Source organism: Cebidichthys violaceus, unplaced genomic scaffold (assembly GCF_023349555.1).
Source record: "Cebidichthys violaceus isolate CVI_PGR_0920_01 unplaced genomic scaffold, fCebVio1.0.p SCAF_57, whole genome shotgun sequence".
NCBI lineage: Eukaryota > Metazoa > Chordata > Actinopteri > Perciformes > Stichaeidae > Cebidichthys > Cebidichthys violaceus.
In genome coordinates, this window is record NW_027176783.1 from 265581 (window position 1) to 287483 (window position 21903).

Genomic DNA, 21903 nt, shown 5'->3' on the forward strand with positions numbered 1-21903 from the left:
CCAACTGTCGTTCTCAGCAAACATCTCATCCGTTACACGCTCCTGCAGATTCCTGCTCTACAACATCAGGAGGATTCTCCTCTTCCTCACTGATGAGACGGAGCAGGTTCTCATCCAGGCTCTCATCATCTCCCGTCTGGACTACTGACACTCTCTACTCGCCGGAGCCCAGGCGTCGGCCATCAGACCTCTGGAGCTTGTCCAGAAAGCTGCAGCTCCCCTGGTGTTCAATCGCCCCAAGTTCTCCCACACAACTTCCTTTCTCCGTTCTCTACACTGGCTCCCTGTAAGAGCTCATCCAGTTTAAGACTCTGGTGCTAGAATACAGGGCAGTGAAAGGAACAGCTCCTTCCTATCTCCAGGCCACGGTCAAGACCCACACCCCCAATCAATTTAATTTATTGATAATATTATGGTTTCATAGATGAAGTACTTAAAACACAGGTGTATAAATTGTAAATTAATATTTAAATAATAAACAGCTGGAAAACTTTTCCCTATTTTACCTTTCTATGATCGTTGTCATAGAAACAGATTGAAACAAAACACATAAGAGACTAAATCTATTTTTTTTAAATGACTTTATTTCTATATAAAAGTTTGAATCTATAAAAACAAACATAATACAAAATTAAAACAGACAATATTCAGACAAAGTAAACAAACTGTAAACATAAATCAGAAGAACAAGAATCCCTTTATGAAGACTGAAGCTACGCTAACAAGCTAACAGCTAACAGCTAATCTGCTTTGTTCTGGTTCACAGGTTAACAGTTCTAGAGAGTTCATAGAGAGCTAACAGTTAGCATCTGTACGAACTGAGCTACAGCTAACAGTTAACATCTGTAGAACTGCGCTACAGCTAACAGTTAGCATCTGTAGAACTGCGCTACAGCTAACAGTGTTTTACTGTCACAGAATAAAGAAACCAGAAGATATTCACAAATAAAAGCGTCAACAAGAGAATCTTTACATTTAATTTCTTAAAAGAATTCCTCAAACCGATGAATCGATTGTAGTTCATTCAATACTTTATAACTATAGTTAGCTATAATAGAAAGCTAACTCTATGAGTGTCACCATGTTGCCATGACGTCATGTTTGTTTATCATATTATTTATTATTTAGAGTTTCAGACTCAAATGATCGTTGTTTGTTTCTGACTCCTGAGCTCTTGGATAAAAGCAGTTGGCTTTACTAGCATTAGCTTATTGTACGAACTGTGAGGTTTGTAGATGACAGCTAGCAGCTACAAGCTAACAGCTAGCTAGCAGGCAACAGTTAGCAGCTACAAGCCAACAGATAACCCCTAATAAAAATAATAATATAATATAAAAACACTAACAGCTAGCATCTAGAAACCAACAGCTAACAACCAATAGCTAACAGCTAACAGCTAACCGCTAACTCAGCAGTCGTTTATGAAGGTGATTTTATAATGAGAGGTCACACAATTTAAAAACGATCAGCAGGAATGTGAATATTGAGTCAGAGTCAAATCTCTAAGTCAGAGTTTATCAAAATGGGGTCCTGGGACCTCTGGGGGTCCAAGACTCTCCGTCAGGGGTCAGAGAAAAGATTAATTAATTTAAATGATACAAAAAGGCTCAACTAATAACATGTAATAGCTTTTAGATTACGTCATCTATAACTGTTATACATGTTTAATAAAAGGTGAAATCAACAGAAACAAAAGATCAAACAGATCAATGATCACCTGATCAGAGTATTGATCAATGTGTTTACGTACAGAGTCACAGGTGAGGTCACGGCTGTAGATCACATCATCACCTGTGACTCTGCAGGTGAAACAGCTGCTGTGACATCACTGATGGGGGGGCGTGGCCATGTGGTGAACATGCTAACGCTAACAGTTAGAACAGATGTATTTTTACCACAGAAAGCGTTTGTAGTTTAAATAAATAAACTTTCTCTCCACTTGATCAGAAGCTCATCAGACAGGAAGTGGTGGTGCTTTCAGGTTACAGATAAAAAAACGTTAAAGTTACTGAGACCCTGCCGGCCAATCAGCCGTGAGCTCGCTCGTTCTCAGCCAATCAGCCGGCGGTCTGAGGAGAAGAGCATCAGAGGTCCTCATCCATGCTGAAGCTGCTCCTCCTGCTGCTGGTCTTTGACGCGCCACAGGACAGCAGGGGGTCAGACACCCCCCCCCTCACGCCCCCTCCCCCCCCCTCCTCCATCAACATGTCCTCCAGCCCGACCTCACACATCAGGTCTGAGGAGAAGACCCCCGATGCACCAGGAGGCTCGTCCACGTCCACAAAGCTCAGGGCGTCCAGACCCAGGCAGGGAGTCACCAGGGAGGAGGGAGAAAACGGGTGAGGCAGAGCGGGGGAGAGCAGGGCCCGGGGGTCCAGACAGGAGGAGGAGGAGGAGAAGGAGGTGGGCAGAGGCGAGGAGGAGGAGGAGGAGAGGCTGTGGAGGCGAGTCTGAAGCTCCAACTCCTACGAGAAACAAGGATCAGAACTATTAGTATTGTTATTATTATTATTATTATTATTATTATTATAATAATACAATAATAATAATAATAATCATTATTATAATGATAATAATAATAATACCCCCCCTCACCTGTACACGCAGCAGCAGGGCCTGGTTGCTGCTCTCCAGCCTCCTCTGTCTCTCCTCCAGCTCTCTGGCTCTCTGTTGTTCCTTCTGGAGTTTTCGAATGTAATCCACCGACGCCTTCAGAATGGTTCCTTTGTTCCACCTAGACTCCCTGATTGACCAATCACAGGCCTCGCCTCATTAACACACACACAGCACTAACGAGGATGAAGAGTTCTAGTCACAATTATAAATCTGGATATTCACATGTATATAAACGTATGTATATGTATATGTATATGTATGGGGGTGTGACGGTTCAGTACGTTTTTAATACAGCAGAAAACTAGAAATGCCCTTGATTTTAAAATATATTTATTCATTAAAACTAACATAAAGTTATTTTTTTACTTGTTTTTTGAGAATGTCCACATCTTCTAGACAGCACAGATCTGCTTGAAGTGACGATATCACCTGCAGTGGAAAATACCCTCTCGCTAGGGACAGAGGTTCCAGGCAAAACAAGTAACGCCGTGCCAACATGGCAACATGAGGGAAGAACAACATGAGGGAGAACAACATGAGGGAAGAACAACATGAGGGAGAACAACATGAGGGAGAACAACATGAGGGAAGAACAACATGAGGGAGAACAACATGAGGGAGAACAACATGAGGGAAGAACAACATGAGGGAGAACAACATGAGGGGAGAACAACATGAGGGAAGAACAACATGAGGGAAGAACAACATGAGGGAAGAACAACATGAGGGAGAACAACATGAGGGAGAACAACATGAGGGAGAACAACATGAGGGAAGAACAACATGAGGGAGAACAACATGAGGGAAGAACAACATGAGGGGAGAACAACATGAGGGAGAACAACATGAGGGGAGAACAACATGAGGGAGAACAACATGAGGGGAGAACAACATGAGGGAAGAACAACATGAGGGAGAACAACATGAGGGGAGAACAACATGAGGGAGAACAACATGAGGGAGAACAACATGAGGGAAGAACAACATGAGGGAGAACAACATGAGGGGAGAACAACATGAGGGAGAACAACATGAGGGAAGAACAACATGAGGGGAGAACAACATGAGGGAGAACAACATGAGGGAGAACAACATGAGGGGAGAACAACATGAGGGAGAACAACATGAGGGGAGAACAACATGAGGGAGAACAACATGAGGGAAGAACAACATGAGGGAAGAACAACATGAGGGAGAACAACATGAGGGGAGAACAACATGAGGGAGAACAACATGAGGGAAGAACAACATGAGGGGAGAACAACATGAGGGAAGAACAACATGAGGGAGAACAACATGAGGGGAGAACAACATGAGGGGAGAACAACATGAGGGAGAACAACATGAGGGAGAACAACATGAGGGAGAACAACATGAGGGGAGAACAACATGAGGGAAGAACAACATGAGGGAGAACAACATGAGGGGAGAACAACATGAGGGGAGAACAACATGAGGGAGAACAACATGAGGGGAGAACAACATGAGGGGAGAACAACATGAGGGAGAACAACATGGGGGAGAACAACATGAGGGAGAACAACATGAGGGAAGAACAACATGAGGGAGAACAACATGAGGGAGAACAACATGAGGGGAGAAGTGCTCATGGGTTCTCATGTCCGCGGCGATGAATGTACCGTCTGCTGTGGTGATCGCTTTAGCCTGTTTGAATCAGCAGGGAGTGACTGCCTGAACGCTGCGGGGAGTTTGATTGAGAGTTCTGCTCCAGCTTTTCGTTTAGTTCCACCCACTGACACACTGGGGTGATATCGGCGTGACTGAGTGAACATGTTTGAGGTATTCCCACTGATGTAACCTACACTCATGTAGCAAATGTGACATACGTTGTTTTTTTATCCACCACTCTCTCGTCATCGCCCTCATAGTTCACAGAGAAACCAAACACCAGACCTCCAGGCCTATATGTATATATACAGTTGTGGTCAAAAGTTTACATACACTTGTAAAGAACATAATGTCATGGCTCTCTTGAGTTTCCAGTTATTTCTACAACTCTGATTTTTCTCTGATAGAGTGATTGGAACAGATACTTCTTTGTCACAAAAAACATTCATGAAGTTTGGTTCTTTCATGACTTTATTATGGGTTAACAGAAAAAGTGACAAAATCTGCTGGGTCAAAAATATACATACAGCAACATGAATTAGCAATTTTGGTGACTTAGAAAGTTGTGTCAATGAAATGAGCTTCATAGCATGGCCTCTTAACTTCTTGTGAGTGATTATGAGTGACTACAGCTGGTGACTTCTCTGAGGCCATTTAAATAGGGCTCATTGGATACAAACGCCCACAAACGCTACAATGGGAAAGTCAAAGGAGCTCAGCATGGATCTGAAAAAGCGAATCATTGACTTGAACAAGTCAGGAAAGTCACTTGGAGCCATTTCAAAGCAGCTGCAGGTCCCAAGAGCAACAGTGCAAACTATTGTTTGTAAGTATAAAGTGCATGGCACTGTTTTGTCACTGTCACGATCAGGAAGAAAACGCAAGCTATCGCCTGCTGCTGAGAGAAAATTGGTCAGGAGGGTGAAGAGTCAACCGAGAACCACCAAAAAGCAGATCTGCCAAGAATTAGAAGCTGCTGGAACACAGGTGTCAGTGTCCACAGTCAAGCGTGTTTTGCATCTCCATGGACTGAGAGGCTGCCGTGCAAGAAGGAAGCCCTCGCTCCAAAAGCGGCACCTTAAGGCTCGACTGAAGTTTGCTGCTGATCACATGGACAAAGATAAGACCTTCTGGAGGAAAGTTCTGTGGTCAGACGAAACAAAAATCGAGCTGTTTGGCCACAATGCCCAGCAATATGTTTGGAGGAGAAAAGGTGAGGCCTTTAACCCCAAGAACACCATGCCTACCGTCAAGCACGGTGGTGGTAGTATTATGCTGTGGGGCTGTTTTGCTGCCAATGGAACTGGTGCTTTACAGAGAGTAAATGGGATAATGAAGAAGGAGGATTACCTTCAAATTCTTCAAGATAACCTAAAATCATCAGCCCGAAGGTTGGGTCTTGGGCGCAGTTGGGTGTTCCGACAGGACAATGACCCCAAACACACATCAAAAGTGGTAATGGAATGGCTAAATCAGGCTAGAATTAGGGTTTTAGAATGGCCTTCCCAAAGTCCTGACTTAAAATCCCATTGAGAACATGTGGACAATGCTGAAGAAACAAGTCCATGTCAGAAAGCCATCACATTTAACTGAACTGCACCAATTCTGTCAAGAGGAGTGGTCAAAGATTCAACGAGAAGCTTGCCAGAAGCTTGTGGATGGCTACCAAAAGCGCCTAATTGAAGTGAAAATGGCCAAGGGACATGTAACCAAATATTAGCACTGCTGTATGTATATTTTTGACCCAGCAGATTTGATCACTTTTTCTGTTAACCCATAATAAAGTCATGAAAGAACCAAACTTCATGAATGTTTTTTGTGACAAAGAAGTATCTGTTCCAATCACTCTATCAGAGAAAAATCAGAGTTGTAGAAATAACTGGAAACTCAAGAGAGCCATGACATTATGTTCTTTACAAGTGTATGTAAACTTTTGACCACAACTGTATATACATATATACGTATATATACATATATATGTATATATACATATATATATATACATGTATATATATACATATATATATGTATATATATATATACATATATACATATATATATGTATATATATATATACATGTATATATAAATACATATATACGTATATATACGTATATATATGTATAAATATACATATATATATACGTATATATACATGTATACATATATATATATACATGTATATATATGTATATATACATACATATATATATGTATATATACATACATATATATATATATATGTATATATACATATATAAATACATATACATTTATACGTATATATACATATATATATATGTATAAATATACATATATATATATTTATATATGTATGTACACATACATACATACATATATATAAAAACATATACATATATATAAACACGTATATATGTATACGTGTTTATATATATATATATATACATATACATACAAATATATATATATATAAAAACATATACATATATTTATATATATGTACTGTATATACATATACACATATGTGTATATATATATATATAAACATACAGAATTATCTTTTTTCAGACTTTATTTGAATCCTGAAATAATGTGATGAATGTTTGAATGAAGTACTGTGATACTGCACAGAGGTATAAGTACTAAAGTATTGTTAGTGAAGTACTAGTCTACAGCAGAGTGTGAGTAGGGACAGTTTACTGACGGGTCGCTGGATTTGGGGATGAGATCTCCGAGTTCTTTGATCCGATCGTTGATGTTGAATCTCCTCCTCCTCTCGACTGAAACACAAAGTCAGACATGATTTACAGAGAAACACTAAAACACTACATTTTATAACATGTTACATTGTATTAAATAACGTTACATTGTATTAAATAATGTTACATTGTATTAAATAATGTTACATTGTATTAAATAACGTTACATTGTATTAAATAATGTTACACTGTATTAAATAACGTTACATTGTATTAAATAATGTTACACTGTATTAAATAACGTTACATTGTAGCAGGTCTGAGTGAATTAATACTTTGTACTCACTGAGGTTGTGGTTGTCTTTCTTTTGTCTCTCTTTGATCAGAGCTTTGGTCTCCCCCTCTACAACGACAACAGAAACATTTAAGAAACATTTAATTTGAGTAGAAAAAGACAAACAGAACATTTTACAACATTTTGGTGTTTTAAAGGGTCAGTTAGAGTCACCAAAGTCACACAATAACACTAATTAACTAACCGCCGACTCCTGTGTTCTGTGAGGTAAAGTTGTTGTTTGGTGTCTTTGAAGGCAGCACAGATAAAAACTTCAGAAAAAGCTGTCTGACAGCAAAGTAAAGAGGTGAAAATGATCTTAATATAGCGTTCACTAAAACTAATATTGATTCTTTTAGGTGTCTAATGTAATGATGAATCCTCCATGAACACCATAGTTAGTCATGGAGTTCCACAAGGTTCTGTCCTTGGACCAATCTTATTCACCTTATATCTGCTTCCTTTAGGCAATATTATCAGAAAACACTTTATAAACTTTCATTGTTATGCAGATGAAACTCAATTATATCTATCGATCAAGATGAAACCAGCCAGCTCACTAAACTTCAAAACAAAAGAAAATGTGTTACTTCTAGACTAGATTACTGCAATTCCTTATTATCAGGCTGCTCTAATACGTCTCTTAAATCTCTCCACTGGATTCAGAATGATGCAGCACATGTACTAACAAAAACTAAGAAAAGAGATAATATAATCATATTATAGTTAGTTTTTATAGTTAGGACGGGCTCATGTTTATAGTTAGGGCTGGTTCAGGTTTATAGTTAGGGCTGGTTCAGTTTATAGTTAGGGCTGGTTCAGTTTATAGTTAGGGCTGGTTCAGGTTTATAATTAGGGCTGGATCAGGTTTATAGTTAGGGCTGGTTCAGTTTATAGTTAAGGCTGGTTCAGTTTATAGTTGAGGCTGGTTCAGGTTATAGTTAAGGCTGGTTCAGGTTATAGTTAAGGCTGGTTCAGTTTATAGTTAGGGCTGGTTCAGGTTTATAGTTAGGGCTGGTTCAGTTTATAGTTAGGGCTGGTTCAGGTTTATAGTTAGGGCTGGTTCAGTTTTATAGTTAGGGCTGGATCAGGTTTATAGTTAGGGCTGGTTCAGTTTATAGTTAGGGCTGGTTCAGGTTTATAGTTAAGGCTGGTTCAGTTTATAGTTAGGGCTGGTTCAGGTTTATAGTTAAGGCTGGTTCAGTTTATAGTTAGGGCTGGTTCAGGTTTATAGTTAAGGCTGGTTCAGTTTATAGTTAGGGCTGGTTCAGTTTATAGTTAAGACTGGTTCAGTTTATAGTTAGGGCTGGTTCAGGTTTATAGTTAGGGCTGGTTCAGGTTTATAGTTAGGGCTGGTTCAGGTTTATAGTTGGGCTGGTTCAGGTTTATAGTTAGGGCTGGTTCAGTTTATAGTTAAGGCTGGTTCAGGTTTATAGTTAGGGCTGGTTCAGGTTTATAGTTAGGGCTGGTTCAGTTTATAGTTAGGGCTGGTTCAGTTTATAGTTAGGGCTGGTTCAGGTTTATAATTAGGGCTGGATCAGGTTTATAGTTTGGGCTGGTTCAGTTTATAGTTAAGGCTGGTTCAGTTTATAGTTGAGGCTGGTTCAGGTTATAGTTAAGGCTGGTTCAGGTTATAGTTAAGGCTGGTTCAGTTTATAGTTAGGACTGGTTCAGGTTTATAGTTAGGGCTGGTTCAGTTTTATAGTTAGGGCTGGATCAGGTTTATAGTTAGGGCTGGTTCAGTTTATAGTTAGGGCTGGTTCAGGTTTATAGTTAAGGCTGGTTCAGTTTATAGTTAGGGCTGGTTCAGGTTTATAGTTAAGGCTGGTTCAGTTTATAGTTAGGGCTGGTTCAGGTTTATAGTTAAGGCTGGTTCAGTTTATAGTTAGGGCTGGTTCAGTTTATAGTTAAGACTGGTTCAGTTTATAGTTAGGGCTGGTTCAGTTTATAGTTAGGGCTGGTTCAGTTTATAGTTAGGGCTGGTTCAGGTTTATAATTAGGGCTGGATCAGGTTTATAGTTTGGGCTGGTTCAGTTTATAGTTAAGGCTGGTTCAGTTTATAGTTGAGGCTGGTTCAGGTTATAGTTAAGGCTGGCTCAGGTTATAGTTAAGGCTGGTTCAGGTTATAGTTAAGGCTGGTTCAGTTTATAGTTAGGACTGGTTCAGGTTTATAGTTAGGGCTGGTTCAGTTTATAGTTAGGGCTGGTTCAGGTTTATAGTTAGGGCTGGTTCAGTTTTATAGTTAGGGCTGGATCAGGTTTATAGTTAGGGCTGGTTCAGTTTATAGTTAGGGCTGGTTCAGGTTTATAGTTAAGGCTGGTTCAGTTTATAGTTAGGGCTGGTTCAGGTTTATAGTTAAGGCTGGTTCAGTTTATAGTTAGGGCTGGTTCAGGTTTATAGTTAAGGCTGGTTCAGTTTATAGTTAGGGCTGGTTCAGTTTATAGTTAAGACTGGTTCAGTTTATAGTTAGGGCTGGTTCAGGTTTATAGTTAGGGCTGGTTCAGGTTTATAGTTGGGCTGGTTCAGGTTTATAGTTAGGGCTGGTTCAGGTTTATAGTTGGGCTGGTTCAGGTTTATAGTTAGGGCTGGTTCAGTTTATAGTTAGGGCTGGTTCAGGTTTATAGTTAGGGCTGGTTCAGTTTATAGTTAGGGCTGGTTCAGTTTATAGTTAGGGCTGGTTCAGTTTATAGTTAGGGCTGGTTCAGGTTTGGTGTATTATCAGTGTTTTATGTGTTTTAAGAGACGTTAAAACTTATCAAGACGTTCAGTCACAGAAGCTTCAAACTCTTTTTCAGCTGAAACAGCAGAACATGTTTTTTAGTAAATGTTGACTGAACAGGAAGTGGGAACTGATGATGTGGGAAAATACGACGTACTTGTGTGTGTGTGTGTGTTCACAGGAAGTCGTGATGTCGACTCATCAAACTGAAGAAGACATTTTCAGCAAAAAAAAGGGAAACACGGGGGAAGGGCTTAACTTTCAGAGCTCTGACAGAAGAGTTGCCTGAGCCAATCAGCAGTTGACATATTAATCTTCCCATCCAATCAGGTGGAGGTAACGCTCACTCACCGTTCACCTCTCTCTTGATGGCCTGCAGGTCGGCCGGGCAACTATTGCTAACGGCAACGGTGGGCGTGGCCATCGCTCCGTACACATCCAGCATGTTCCCCGACACCGGCATCTGCAACGGACCAATCAGAGCTCAGAGTCAGCAGCTGACAGAAAAGTGACCAATCAGAGGCTGAGAGCAGTCACAGCATCCTGCTCTGTGACTAGGATGACACACACACACACACATGCACACGCATATGCACACAGACACAGACACGCACACAGACACACACACAGACACACACATACACACACACACACACACACACACACACACAGTATTTGAATAGATTCATTAAAGCTGTGAATCAGAATACATGTTAATATAGTATACGTAATATATATAAATATAAATATGATCATATTGTTGTTGTAAAAAAACTGATAAAGAAACTCTGAAACAAAACCAGAGAAAACTTTAACTTCACATCTTTATTCTTCTTCTACTGATTATTTAATGTTTGATCTTCATCTTTAGTGTTTTTAATATTAGTATGTTTAAGTATGTTTCTACACAAACACTGTGAAATCTGCTGATTGAACAGAAAAACCAGCTGCACACACACACACACACACACACACACACACACACACACACACACTCTCTCTTTCCAGTGACTTATCTTTGTTCAGTTTAACTTCAGACAGAAATGAATGCTGTAATAATATTATTATTATTATGAATAATATTATTAATATTAATAGTATTATTATTCAGAATAATATGAATAATAATACTAATATTAATAGTATTAATAATAATATTAATAATCAGAATGAATGGAACAGTGTGGCTCTTTAAGTCTACTTCTAAACTTCTACTCCATCATATCTATATCTGATATTAACATGAATATGACAGCTGGAGTTACAACATTCAAATTATGCTTCTGGAAATAATAATCTGCTCTATGAGTACTTTTACTTCTGATACTTTAAGTACACCTTGCTGGTAATACTTCTGTACTTTTGCTGAAGTAAAGAATGTAAATACTTTGATTCTGTGTGTTGAGTCTGAAACCAGAAGAAAAGCTCTTTACCTTCTGAATCCTCCTCTTCTCATGGTCCGGCAGTAAAACTAAAATCCTCATCTTCTCTGAATCCTCACAAACTCATAAGTGTGTATGTTAATATACACACTAGCACACACTGACACACACTGACACACACTGACTGACACACACACAGCTTCTCTTCCTCTTTCTGTTCGGACGACTGTTGTAAAATGGGGAAACGTCTCTTCAAGAACAAAAAACCTCCCAGTGAGCTTATTATCTGTCTGACACACACACACACACACACACACACACACACACACACACACACACAAGGAAGTCTGGAAAACTGAAGTGTTTTTCTGCATGAAGTGATCTGACACTTAGTTCTCAGGATCATTTCATTTAATGTACTAATACCACACTGTAAAAGTACTAATACCACACTGTAAAGTACTAATACCACACTGTAAAAGTATTAATACCACACTGTAAAGTACTAATACCACACTGCAAAAATACTAATACCACACTGTAAAGGACTAATACCACACTGCAAAGTACTAATACCACACTGTAAAGTACTAATGCCACACTGTAAAGTACTAATACCATACTGTAAAGTACTAATGCCACACTGCAAAAGACTAATACCACACTGCAAAGTACTAATACCACACTGTAAAGTACTAATGCCATACTGTAAAGTACTAATACCACACTGTAAAATACTAATACCACACTGTAAAGTACTAATGCCACACTGTAAAAGTACTAATACCACACTGTAAAGGACTAATACCACACTGCAAAGTACTAATACCACACTGTAAAATACTAATACCACACTGCAAAGTACTAATACCACACTGTAAAGTACTAATACCACATTGTAAAAGTACTAATACCACACTGTAAAAGTACTAATGTCACACTGTAAAAGTACTAATACCACACTGTAAAGTACTAATACCACACTGCAGATTACTTTTCCCCAACTATATATTCATAATGGATAATGCCAAGATCTGAAGAACTGAGAATCCACAGCTGGAACCTCAAAGGTGCCAATCACCCAATCAAAAAGAGTAAAATACTGAAGGAGCTTAAAAAGAGAGAGCAGATATTGCTTTACTACAGGAGACCATTTAAGTAAGGAGGACCATGATGAACTTAACAAAGACTGGTAGGTCAGCTGTATAATATACTCCAGAGTTGTGATCATTATTAGGAAACAATTACCATTAGTCATTGAGACAGTCTGACCCAAACGGGTGCTATGTATTAATTCATGGTCATCTACAGTTGAAACCAGAAGTTTACATACACTGTGCAAAAAGACACATAACACTTTTTTTCTCACTGTCTGAAGTTAAATCAGACTAAACCTCTCCTGTTTCAGGTCCGTTAGGATTACCAAAATTATTTAACTTTTGCTAAATGTCAATAATGAGAAAGAGAATTTCTTAGAGAATTTTATATTACTTTCTTTGAGGTCAAAAGTTTACATACACCAAAAGTACTATGTCTTTAAACAACGTGGGCAAGCCCAGATGATGATGTCATGGCTTTTGAAGCTCCTGATAGGTTAACTGACAACATGTGAGTTAATTGAAGGCACACCTGGGGATGTATTTTAAGGTCACACCTCAAACACTCTGCCTCCTCGTTTGAAATCATGGGAAAGTCAAAAGAAATCAGCCAAGAAATCAGGGAGAGAATCGTGGAGCTCCACAAGTCTGGTTCATCCTTGGGTGCAATTTCCAGATGCTTGAAGGTGCCACGTTCATCTGTGCAAACAATTATACGCAAGTATAAACATCATGGGAATGTCCAGCCATCACACCGCTCAGGAAGGAGACGGGCTCTGTGTCCCAGAGATGAACGTGTTTTCGTCCGACATGTGCAAATCAACCCCAGAACAAAAGCAAAAGACCTTGTGAAGATGATGGCTGAAGCTGGTAAGAAAGTGTCATTATCCACAGTAAAACGAGTCCTGCACCGACATGGGCTGAAAGGCTACTCAGCAAGAAGGAAGCCATTACTCCTAAAGAAACATAAAAAAGCCAGATTACAGTTTGCAAAAAGACACCAAGACAAAGACCTTAACTTCTGGAGACATGTCCTGTGGTCTGATGAAACTAAAGTGGAGCTGTTTGGCCATAATGACCACCGTTACATTTGGAGGAAAAAGGGGGAAGCTTGTAGACCTGAAAACACCATCCCAACTGTGAAGCATGGAGGTGGCAGCATCATGTTGTGGGGCTGTTTTGCTGCAGCAGGAACTGGAGCTCTTCATAAAATAGACGGCATCATGAAGAAAGAACATTACCTGGAAATATTAAGGCAACATCTCAGGACATCATCCAGGAAGCTAAAACTTGGGCGCAAATGGGTCTTCCAAATGGACAATGACCCTAAGCATACTGCCAAAATAGTTAAAAAGTGGCTTGAGGACAACAAAGTCAATGTCTTGGTGTGGACATCACAAAGCCCTGACCTGAATCCCATTGAAAATTTGTGGGCAGATCTGAAAAGGCGTGTGCGAGCGAGGCGGCCAACAAACCTGACTCAGTTACACCAGTTCTGTCTGGAGGAATGGGCCAGAATTCCAGCAGAGTACTGTAAGAAGCTTGTGGAAGGATACCCACAATGTTTGACCCAAGTCATGCAGTTCAAAGGCAATACTACTAAATACTAAGGACATGTATGTAAACTTTTGACCTTGAAGAAAGTAATAAAAAATTCTCTAAAATATTCTCTCTCTCATTATTGTGGCATTTAACAAAAATAAATAATTTTGGTAATCCTAACTGACCTGAAACAGAAGAGGTTTAGTCTGATTTAGCTTTAGACAGTGAGAAAAAAATTAGTTATGTGTCTTTTTGCAGTGTATGTAAACTTCTGGTTTCAACTGTATATGGAAAAAATATTGTTATTCTGAATGTCTACGCCCCACCTAACTCACCACCAAACTGTTTTACCAGGCTTGCTGAACTGACCTCTTCTTATACATCTCTAAATATCATTATTGGTGGAGATTGGAACTATATATTGAATCCTAGTTTTGATAGATCTCCCCAGACTAAAGGTCTCAGTCAGAGTTCTAAAACTATTGTCAAGATAATGAATGAAATATGACGGGTAGATATATGGAGACTAAAACCCCCACAGTAAAAGACTTAACATTCAAATCCCCATAACTCTTATTGTAGACTAGATTACTTCCTTATTCCACATACATTAGCATCCTCAGTTCTAAATTGTAGGATTGGCTCAACTCACATATCAGACCACGCCCCTTTAGTCTCATTTTAAATCTGCAAAGCCCGTACACACCTATAGATGGCAATGCAATAAAGCCATTTTATCAGAGCCAGAATTCTGCGAAATCAGGAAAGAGTTTCAGTGTTCTTAGACATTAATGACAACGGTTCTGTAAATCCCTCTATACTCTGGGAAACTACTAAAGTAGATTAGAGAGGGTGAATTATTTCATTTTGTAGCAGAAAGAAGAAGAAAATATCTGAACAGAAAAACCTAGAGGCAGAATTACTAAGTTGTGAACAGATGCACAAACATCAACTAAAGAAAACTATGAACAAATGAGTGTTGTAAGGGCTGCTCTTAATACTTTAATCTCCCAACAAACTGAGAAAGTATCATTTTCTAAACAGCAAAGGTTGTATGAATATGAGAACAAACAGGAAATTTACTCTCAAAACTTTTAAGGAACCGTAACAGCCATAACTCTGTCTCATGTCTGAAAACATTTTAAATCTGAGGAGATTAATGCTATATTAACTAATTATTATAAATCACTTTATAGATCAGAAATACATCAAAGTGACTCTCAAATAAACAGCTTTTTAAAACATTTAAACCTACCAAGAATGAATGAACAACAACAAGAGGCTTTGAATAAGTCAATTACATTTACAGAGAGAGAGGAAGCTGTAGACGACATCCCCTCTGGGAAAGATGGCTTTCCCCCAGAAATATATAAAGTATTCAAAGACAGTTTTATTCCACTTTTTAGTCAAATGTATGAATATTCCTTCCTGAATCAAAAACTACCTGAATCAACACAGTCTTAACACCAAAGCCAGGTAAAAACCCAGAGGAACCTTCCTCATACAGACCAACTAGTTTTCAATGTGTGGAAAACTAAATATTGTTCAAACTTTTAGCTAAAAGACTGGACCTCATCCTACCCACCATCATCAGCCTGATCAAACAGGATTTGTGCAAGGTCGTCATTCCTACACTGATGTGAGGCGTCTATTGGGGGTCATTCAATACACCAAAAACAAACCTCTAGACTCTACGGTGGTCTCCTTAGATGCTGAGAAAGCGTTCGATCCAATGGAAATATATGTTCAACGCTTTGTAAAGTTTCTCTCCGAGTAACACATTTATAAGTTGGGTAAAATGGCTGTACACCTCTCCGCAAGCAATGGTTATGGATAACGGTCTCACTCCACCCCGGTTCACATGTCAAGGTGGTCCACTGTCCCCACTTCTGCTCTCCACTGCCATTGAACCTCTGGCCGAGGCTATTAGAACACACCCCCATATTAATGGTATTAACAGTGGGAAAATTAAGCATATGATGTTGTTGTATGTGGATGATATACTGCTATTTCTCTGCAACCCTAAACAATCAATCCCCTCTGTGCTAGAAACAATCAATGAATGTAGTAGTCTCTCTGGCTATAAGATCAATGTGGGTAAATCTACTACCCTACCACCTGGAGGCAGTAGAGACCCAGATAACGGTATAATATCTCTATTTAATTTGTCTTACAATGGCTTTAAATATCTGGGAATCCATATCCCCTACCAACTGGAAGATCTGCTGAAGGTGAATAATACATTACATTATTACTAATTTATTAACATTATATTACATGTTTCCTGTATGTTTCCTGTATATTTCCTGTATGTTTCCTGTATATTTCCTGTATGTTTCCTGTATGTTTCCTGTGTGTTTCCTGTATATTTCCTGTATGTTTCCTGTATGTTTCCTGTATATTTCCTGTATGTTTCCTGTATGTTTCCTGTATATTTCCTGTATATTTCCTGTATGTTTCCTGTATATTTCCTGTGTGTTCCCTGTATATTTCCTGTATGTTTCCTGTATATTTCCTGTATGTTTCCTGTATGTTTCTTGTATATTTCCTGTATGTTTCCTGTATATTTCCTGTATATTTCCTGTATGTTTCCTGCATATTTCCTGTATGTTTCCTGTATATTTCCTGTATGTTTCCTGTATGTTTCCTGTATATTTCCTGTATGTTTCCTGTATATTTCCTGTATGTTTCCTGTATGTTTCCTGTATATTTCCTGTGTGTTTCCTGTATATTTCCTGTATGTTTCCTGTATATTTCCTGTATGTTTCCTGTATGTTTCCTGTATATTTCCTGTGTGTTCCCTGTATATTTCCTGTATGTTTCCTGTATATTTCCTGTATGTTTCCTGTATGTTTCTTGTATATTTCCTGTATGTTTCCTGTATATTTCCTGTATATTTCCTGTATGTTTCCTGTATATTTCCTGTATGTTTCCTGTATGTTTCCTGTATATTTCCTGTATGTTTCCTGTATGTTTCCTGTATGCTTATTCTCACCGTGTTGGCGAGCTGTAGTCCGGATTCAATCAGTGTCAGAAACTCGTCATTCAGGCTCGATTCCAGGCTGATGATGTCATCGATGACTGTGTCTTCCATCTAAATGAACCAATCACAGACGGGATCAGACAGAATGACACACAGAGCTTTACTTTCACCGATTCGTCCGGTTCATTCAATGATTGAGTTATTGAACGTTGAACGTTATCTTTTAAACCAGGAGGAGTATCCATATTAGGAAAGTATAGCCCCGCCTTCCTCACCAGAGGTCTGCTAGCATTTAGCCTAGCTTAGCACGTAAACAAGACACACCTGTATTACGAATGACTTATTAAATTATAACTACCTCTGTTTTTCTGAACATGTCTGCAGGCTGTAGTTTGGGGGCGGGGCCCAGGTGGGGGGAGTGGCTTGGTGACGGTCCAGCTGCATCCTGATTGGCTGTCTTTGCGGTGGAGAGATACCGACGCACCTGCTGCCTCTGAGCCTGCTGGATGTGATACCTGGTGGGATTCTCCAGGTGAGTCTGCACCTGAGAGACACAGGGGGACAATGTTAATCACAGCTGTCCGCTGCATTCTGGGAAATGTAGGCTCCAGTGATTTGAAGTCAGTAGAGATAAATGTACTTATAGTAAGTTATGATTTCACTTCAGTCATCAGGAAACATTTTCACTCATTTCTCCTCCTCCTCCTCCCCTTCCTCCTCCTCCTCCTCTTCCTCCTCTTTCTTCTTCTCCTCCTCCTCTTACCTTTAGCACCTCCACAGGGACCTGAGCAGGAGGTCTGCAGGAGGAAGGCACAGAGACAGAGATGGGGGAGGAGGAGTCTGTCGGGCGAAGGAGCTGCTGCTGCACCTCCTTCTGCTCCTCCTCTAGAGCCTGCTGACGCATCAGATCCTGACGCATCAAAACCCTGCAGGAGAGGAGGAGAAGGAGAGGAAAGGAGAGGAGGAGAGAGGTAAATTACTTGTGTAGTTGTGTACTTGTGTGTACTAGTGTGTACTAGTGTACTTGTGTGTACTAGTGTGTACTAGTGTTACCTGGAGGGCAGTGAGGAAGAACATGATGAAGATCCTGTTGAAGCACTAAAGAGAGAAGTTACTGTTAATGAAGTCTGTGACATCATCACATGACAATCAATACTATCCTATACTATATCATATCATATTATATGATATTATACTATACTATACTATATCATATGATAATATATCATATCATATTATATGATATTATACTATCCTATACTATATCATATCATAATATATCATATCATATTATATGATATATTATGATATTAAACATAAGCAGGAGGTCAGAGATCAGGCTGTTACCTGATTGGTTGACTCTTGATCTGGTAAAACGTGTCACAGTCAGACGGCAACAAACTGTCAACCTCGATGTCAGCGACGATTCCAGACTCCACCCTGAGAGACAGAGAGAGAGAGAGAGACAGAGAGAGAGAGAGAGAGAGAGAGAGAGAGAGAGAGAGAGAGAGAGAGACAGAGAGAGAGAGAGACAGAGAGAGAGAGACAGAGAGAGAGACAGAGAGAGAGAGAGAGAGAGACAGAGAGAGAGAGACACACAGAGAGACAGAGAGAGAGAGACAGAATGGATCAATCAGCTGCAGTTCCTCTAACCTCCACCAGATCAAACTATCAAAGTAAAAAAATACAACTTCTGTGACTTAGAAAGTTCAGTTTCTGTCAGACAGAGAGACAGAGAGACAGAGAGACAGAGAAATAATAATGTTCTGCTGTGAATGTTGATGTTGGAAACCAGAGAAGAAGAATGTGGAGGAACAACAGTCAGCAGTTTAGTTTAACTGCTTTAAATCCCACTTCCTGTGTGTGTGTCTGTGAGAGTGTGTTTTTCTGTGTGTGTGTGTGTGTGTGTGTGAGTGTGTGTGTGTGTGTGTGTGTGTGTGTGTGTGTGTGTGTGTGTGAGTGTGTGTGTTTCTGCTGAGTCACTTCCTGTGCTCCAGCCTCCTCATGGAGCGTCTCCTCCAGATGAAGAAAAACTGTCCAATCACACAAACACGTCTCCTACAAACTATCATCAGGGAGCCAATCAGAAGAAGAGAGGGGCGGACCTACTTTAACACTTCCTGGTTGATGCATTACATTACATTACATTACATTACAGTCATTTATCAGACGCTTTTATCGAAAGCGACTATAAGTGCATCAACATCGGTAATCAAAAGAACTACTAGTCACCTTTTCCAAAACAAGCATCTAAGAGCATGAAGCAGAGCAGATGCCAGTAAGAAGACAAGGAGTGAGGGAGTGAGGGAGTGAAGGAGTGAAGGAATGAAGGAGTGAGGGAGTGAGGGACTGAGGGAGTGAAGGAATGAAGGAGTGAAGGAGTGAAGGAATGAAGGAGTGAGGGAGTGAGGGAGTGAAGGAGTGAGGGAGTGAGGGAATTAGGGACTGAGGGACTGAAGGAATGAAGGAGTGAAGGAGTGAAGGAATGAAGGAGTGAGGGAGTGAGGGAGTGAAGGAGTGAGGGAGTGAGGGATTGAAGAAGTGAGGGAGTGAGGGAAGTGAAGGAATGAAGGAGTGAGGGAGTGAGGGAGTGAAGGAGTGAGGAAGTGAGGGAGTGAAGGAGTGAGGGAGTGAGGGAGTGAAGGAGTGAGGGAGTGAAGGAGTGAAGGAGTGAAGGAGTGAGGGAGTGAAGGAGTGAGGGAATGAGGGAGTGAGGGAGTGAAGGAGTGAGGGAGTGAAGGAGTGAGGGAATGAGGGAGTGAGGGAGTGAGGGAGTGAGGGAGTGAAGGAATGAGGGAGTGAGGGAGTGAGGGAGTGAGGAAGTGAAGGAATGAAGGAGTGAGGGAGTGAGGGAGTGAGGGAGTGAAGGAGTGAAGGAGTGAGGGAGTGAAGGAGTGAAGGAATGAAGGAGTGAGGGAGTGAAGGAGTGAGGGAGTGAGGGAGTGAAGGAGTGAGGGAGTGAGGGAGTGAAGGAGTGAGGGAGTGAAGGAATGAAGGAGTAAGGGAGTGAGGGAGTGAAGGAGTGAGGGAGTGAAGGAGTGAGGGAGTGAGGGAGTGAGGGATTGAAGGAGTGAGGGAGTGAGGAAGTGAAGGAATGAAGGAGTGAGGGAGTGAGGGAGTGAAGGAGTGAAGGAGTGAGGGAGTGAAGGAGTGAAGGAATGAAGGAGTGAGGGAGTGAAGGAGTGAGGGAGTGAGGGAGTGAAGGAGTGAGGGAGTGAGGGAGTGAAGGAGTGAGGGAGTGAAGGAATGAAGGAGTGAAGGAGTGAGGGAGTGAGGGAATGAGGGAGTGAGGGAGTGAAGGAGTGAGGGAGTGAGGGAGTGAAGGAGTGAGGGAGTGAGGGTGTGAGGGAGTGAAGGAGTGAGGGAATTATTATTTTCACATATCAAGCTCTTTTAGCAAATCTATTATCTGTGAAGGCAGCTCACTCATGGAATGCTCTGCCACCACACACACACACACACACACACACACACACACACACACACACACACACACACACACACAAAACAAAACATTCAAACAGCCTTAAGGAATGGCTTGTTGCCAATCAGGTGTGCATTGCTGTAGTGTCTGTCTGCTTGTTTCTCCTGTAGGAGCATTCGTCTTGTTCAGTGTTGCTATTGTCCATCTTGATGTGTGTGTGTGTGTGTGTGTGTGTGTGTGTGTGTGTGTGTGTGTGTTGTAAGTGTGTCGTGCTGTAGGAGGGTTTGTTCTGTCTGCTCTAGTGTCGTACACTTTTATTTTGCTTATATGTGTGTTGCTTTTGTCTATACGTTACTCTCTGTCTATGAATTTTAATTCCATTTTTATTTGAAATGTTGTTATTTTAGGGTTCCGTCAAACATCTGGCCAGATGAAAACTATTCTCTCTGCACTGAGACACTGAACGCATCACTGCACTGAGACATTGGATGTGTGTGTGTGTGTGTGTGTGTGTGTGTGTGTGTGTGTGTGTGTGTGTGTGTGTGTGTGTGTGTGTTTTACTCTAACGGGTTTCAGATTGAAGTGTATCAGAGTTCAGCATCGATCAAATAAACACAGAAGAACTTTTGTCACGTTAGAAATGAGAAATGTAATGAAAGACTCTTTAGGTGTAAATGACTGATGTAGACTGGATGAAGCTGACGTGCGGAGTTAAACACACTTCTATTAAACACACTTCTATTAAACACACTTCTCTGGAGTCTGGCTCCGGTAGTAGAAGCTCCGGACTCACCGGACCACGTTCAGAGTCTCAGCCGAGTCCAGTATCACGAACACGGTCTGCGGCTGCAGGATCCCGGCCTCCTGCGGCTCCGGGTCGGCTCCGATCCGGGTCCGGTTCTGGTCCGAGCTGACAGCCGACATGACTCCAGAGACTTTATTTCTTTATCAAAAACACTTTATCTCCCAGCAGCCACCGCGGGATCAAAGTGTCACAGCGGCGTGTTCCTCATTTACAGAGAGAAAGAGAACGAGCGGTCCTCTGAGCGACAGACAGGCAGACAAGACAGTGTGTGAGCAGACATACGTCACACAGATCAGACAGCTCAACGACGAAATCTAGTGATTATATTTACACGTAAAGACTTGAAAGAATAGTCATATATGAACTGTATATTTTAATTCATCATTTAAATATAATGTACACTATCAATACAGACCTTCAAAATAAAATAAAATGTGTATTTCACAGTGAAGTAAATGGATGTTTATTCAGTCATGATTACATTTAATTAAACTTGTTTTTATCATGTCAAATATTTTATAAGATCTCATTTTTAAAAACGTTTTAAAATCTCTTTTTTTTAAATGATAATATAGTGAATAAAGAGCTCTTTATTATTTATTGTTGGATGAACAGAGAAGCTTTACTCGAAATCACTCTCCACATATTTTATATATTTAATGGTTTTGTGTTTCATTAAGATTTTAAATGT

General features: G+C 40.3%; 1 protein-coding gene across 1 annotated transcript; it reads right to left on the reverse strand.

Moving 5' to 3' along the window:
* Positions 1–564: 564 nt before the first annotated feature.
* Positions 565–21446, reverse strand: tfe3a (transcription factor binding to IGHM enhancer 3a). Its single transcript, XM_068732121.1, has 11 exons — positions 21201–21446; positions 18331–18423; positions 18037–18081; positions 17747–17909; positions 17342–17527; positions 16996–17094; positions 10331–10442; positions 7273–7329; positions 6932–7007; positions 2596–2743; positions 565–2465 (listed from the first exon to the last, which is right to left on the reverse strand). Exons 1-11 carry the CDS (start codon positions 21329–21331, stop codon positions 2085–2087), a joined length of 1491 nt encoding a protein of 496 aa, XP_068588222.1. The 5' UTR covers positions 21332–21446; the 3' UTR covers positions 565–2084.
* Positions 21447–21903: the final 457 nt, after the last annotated feature.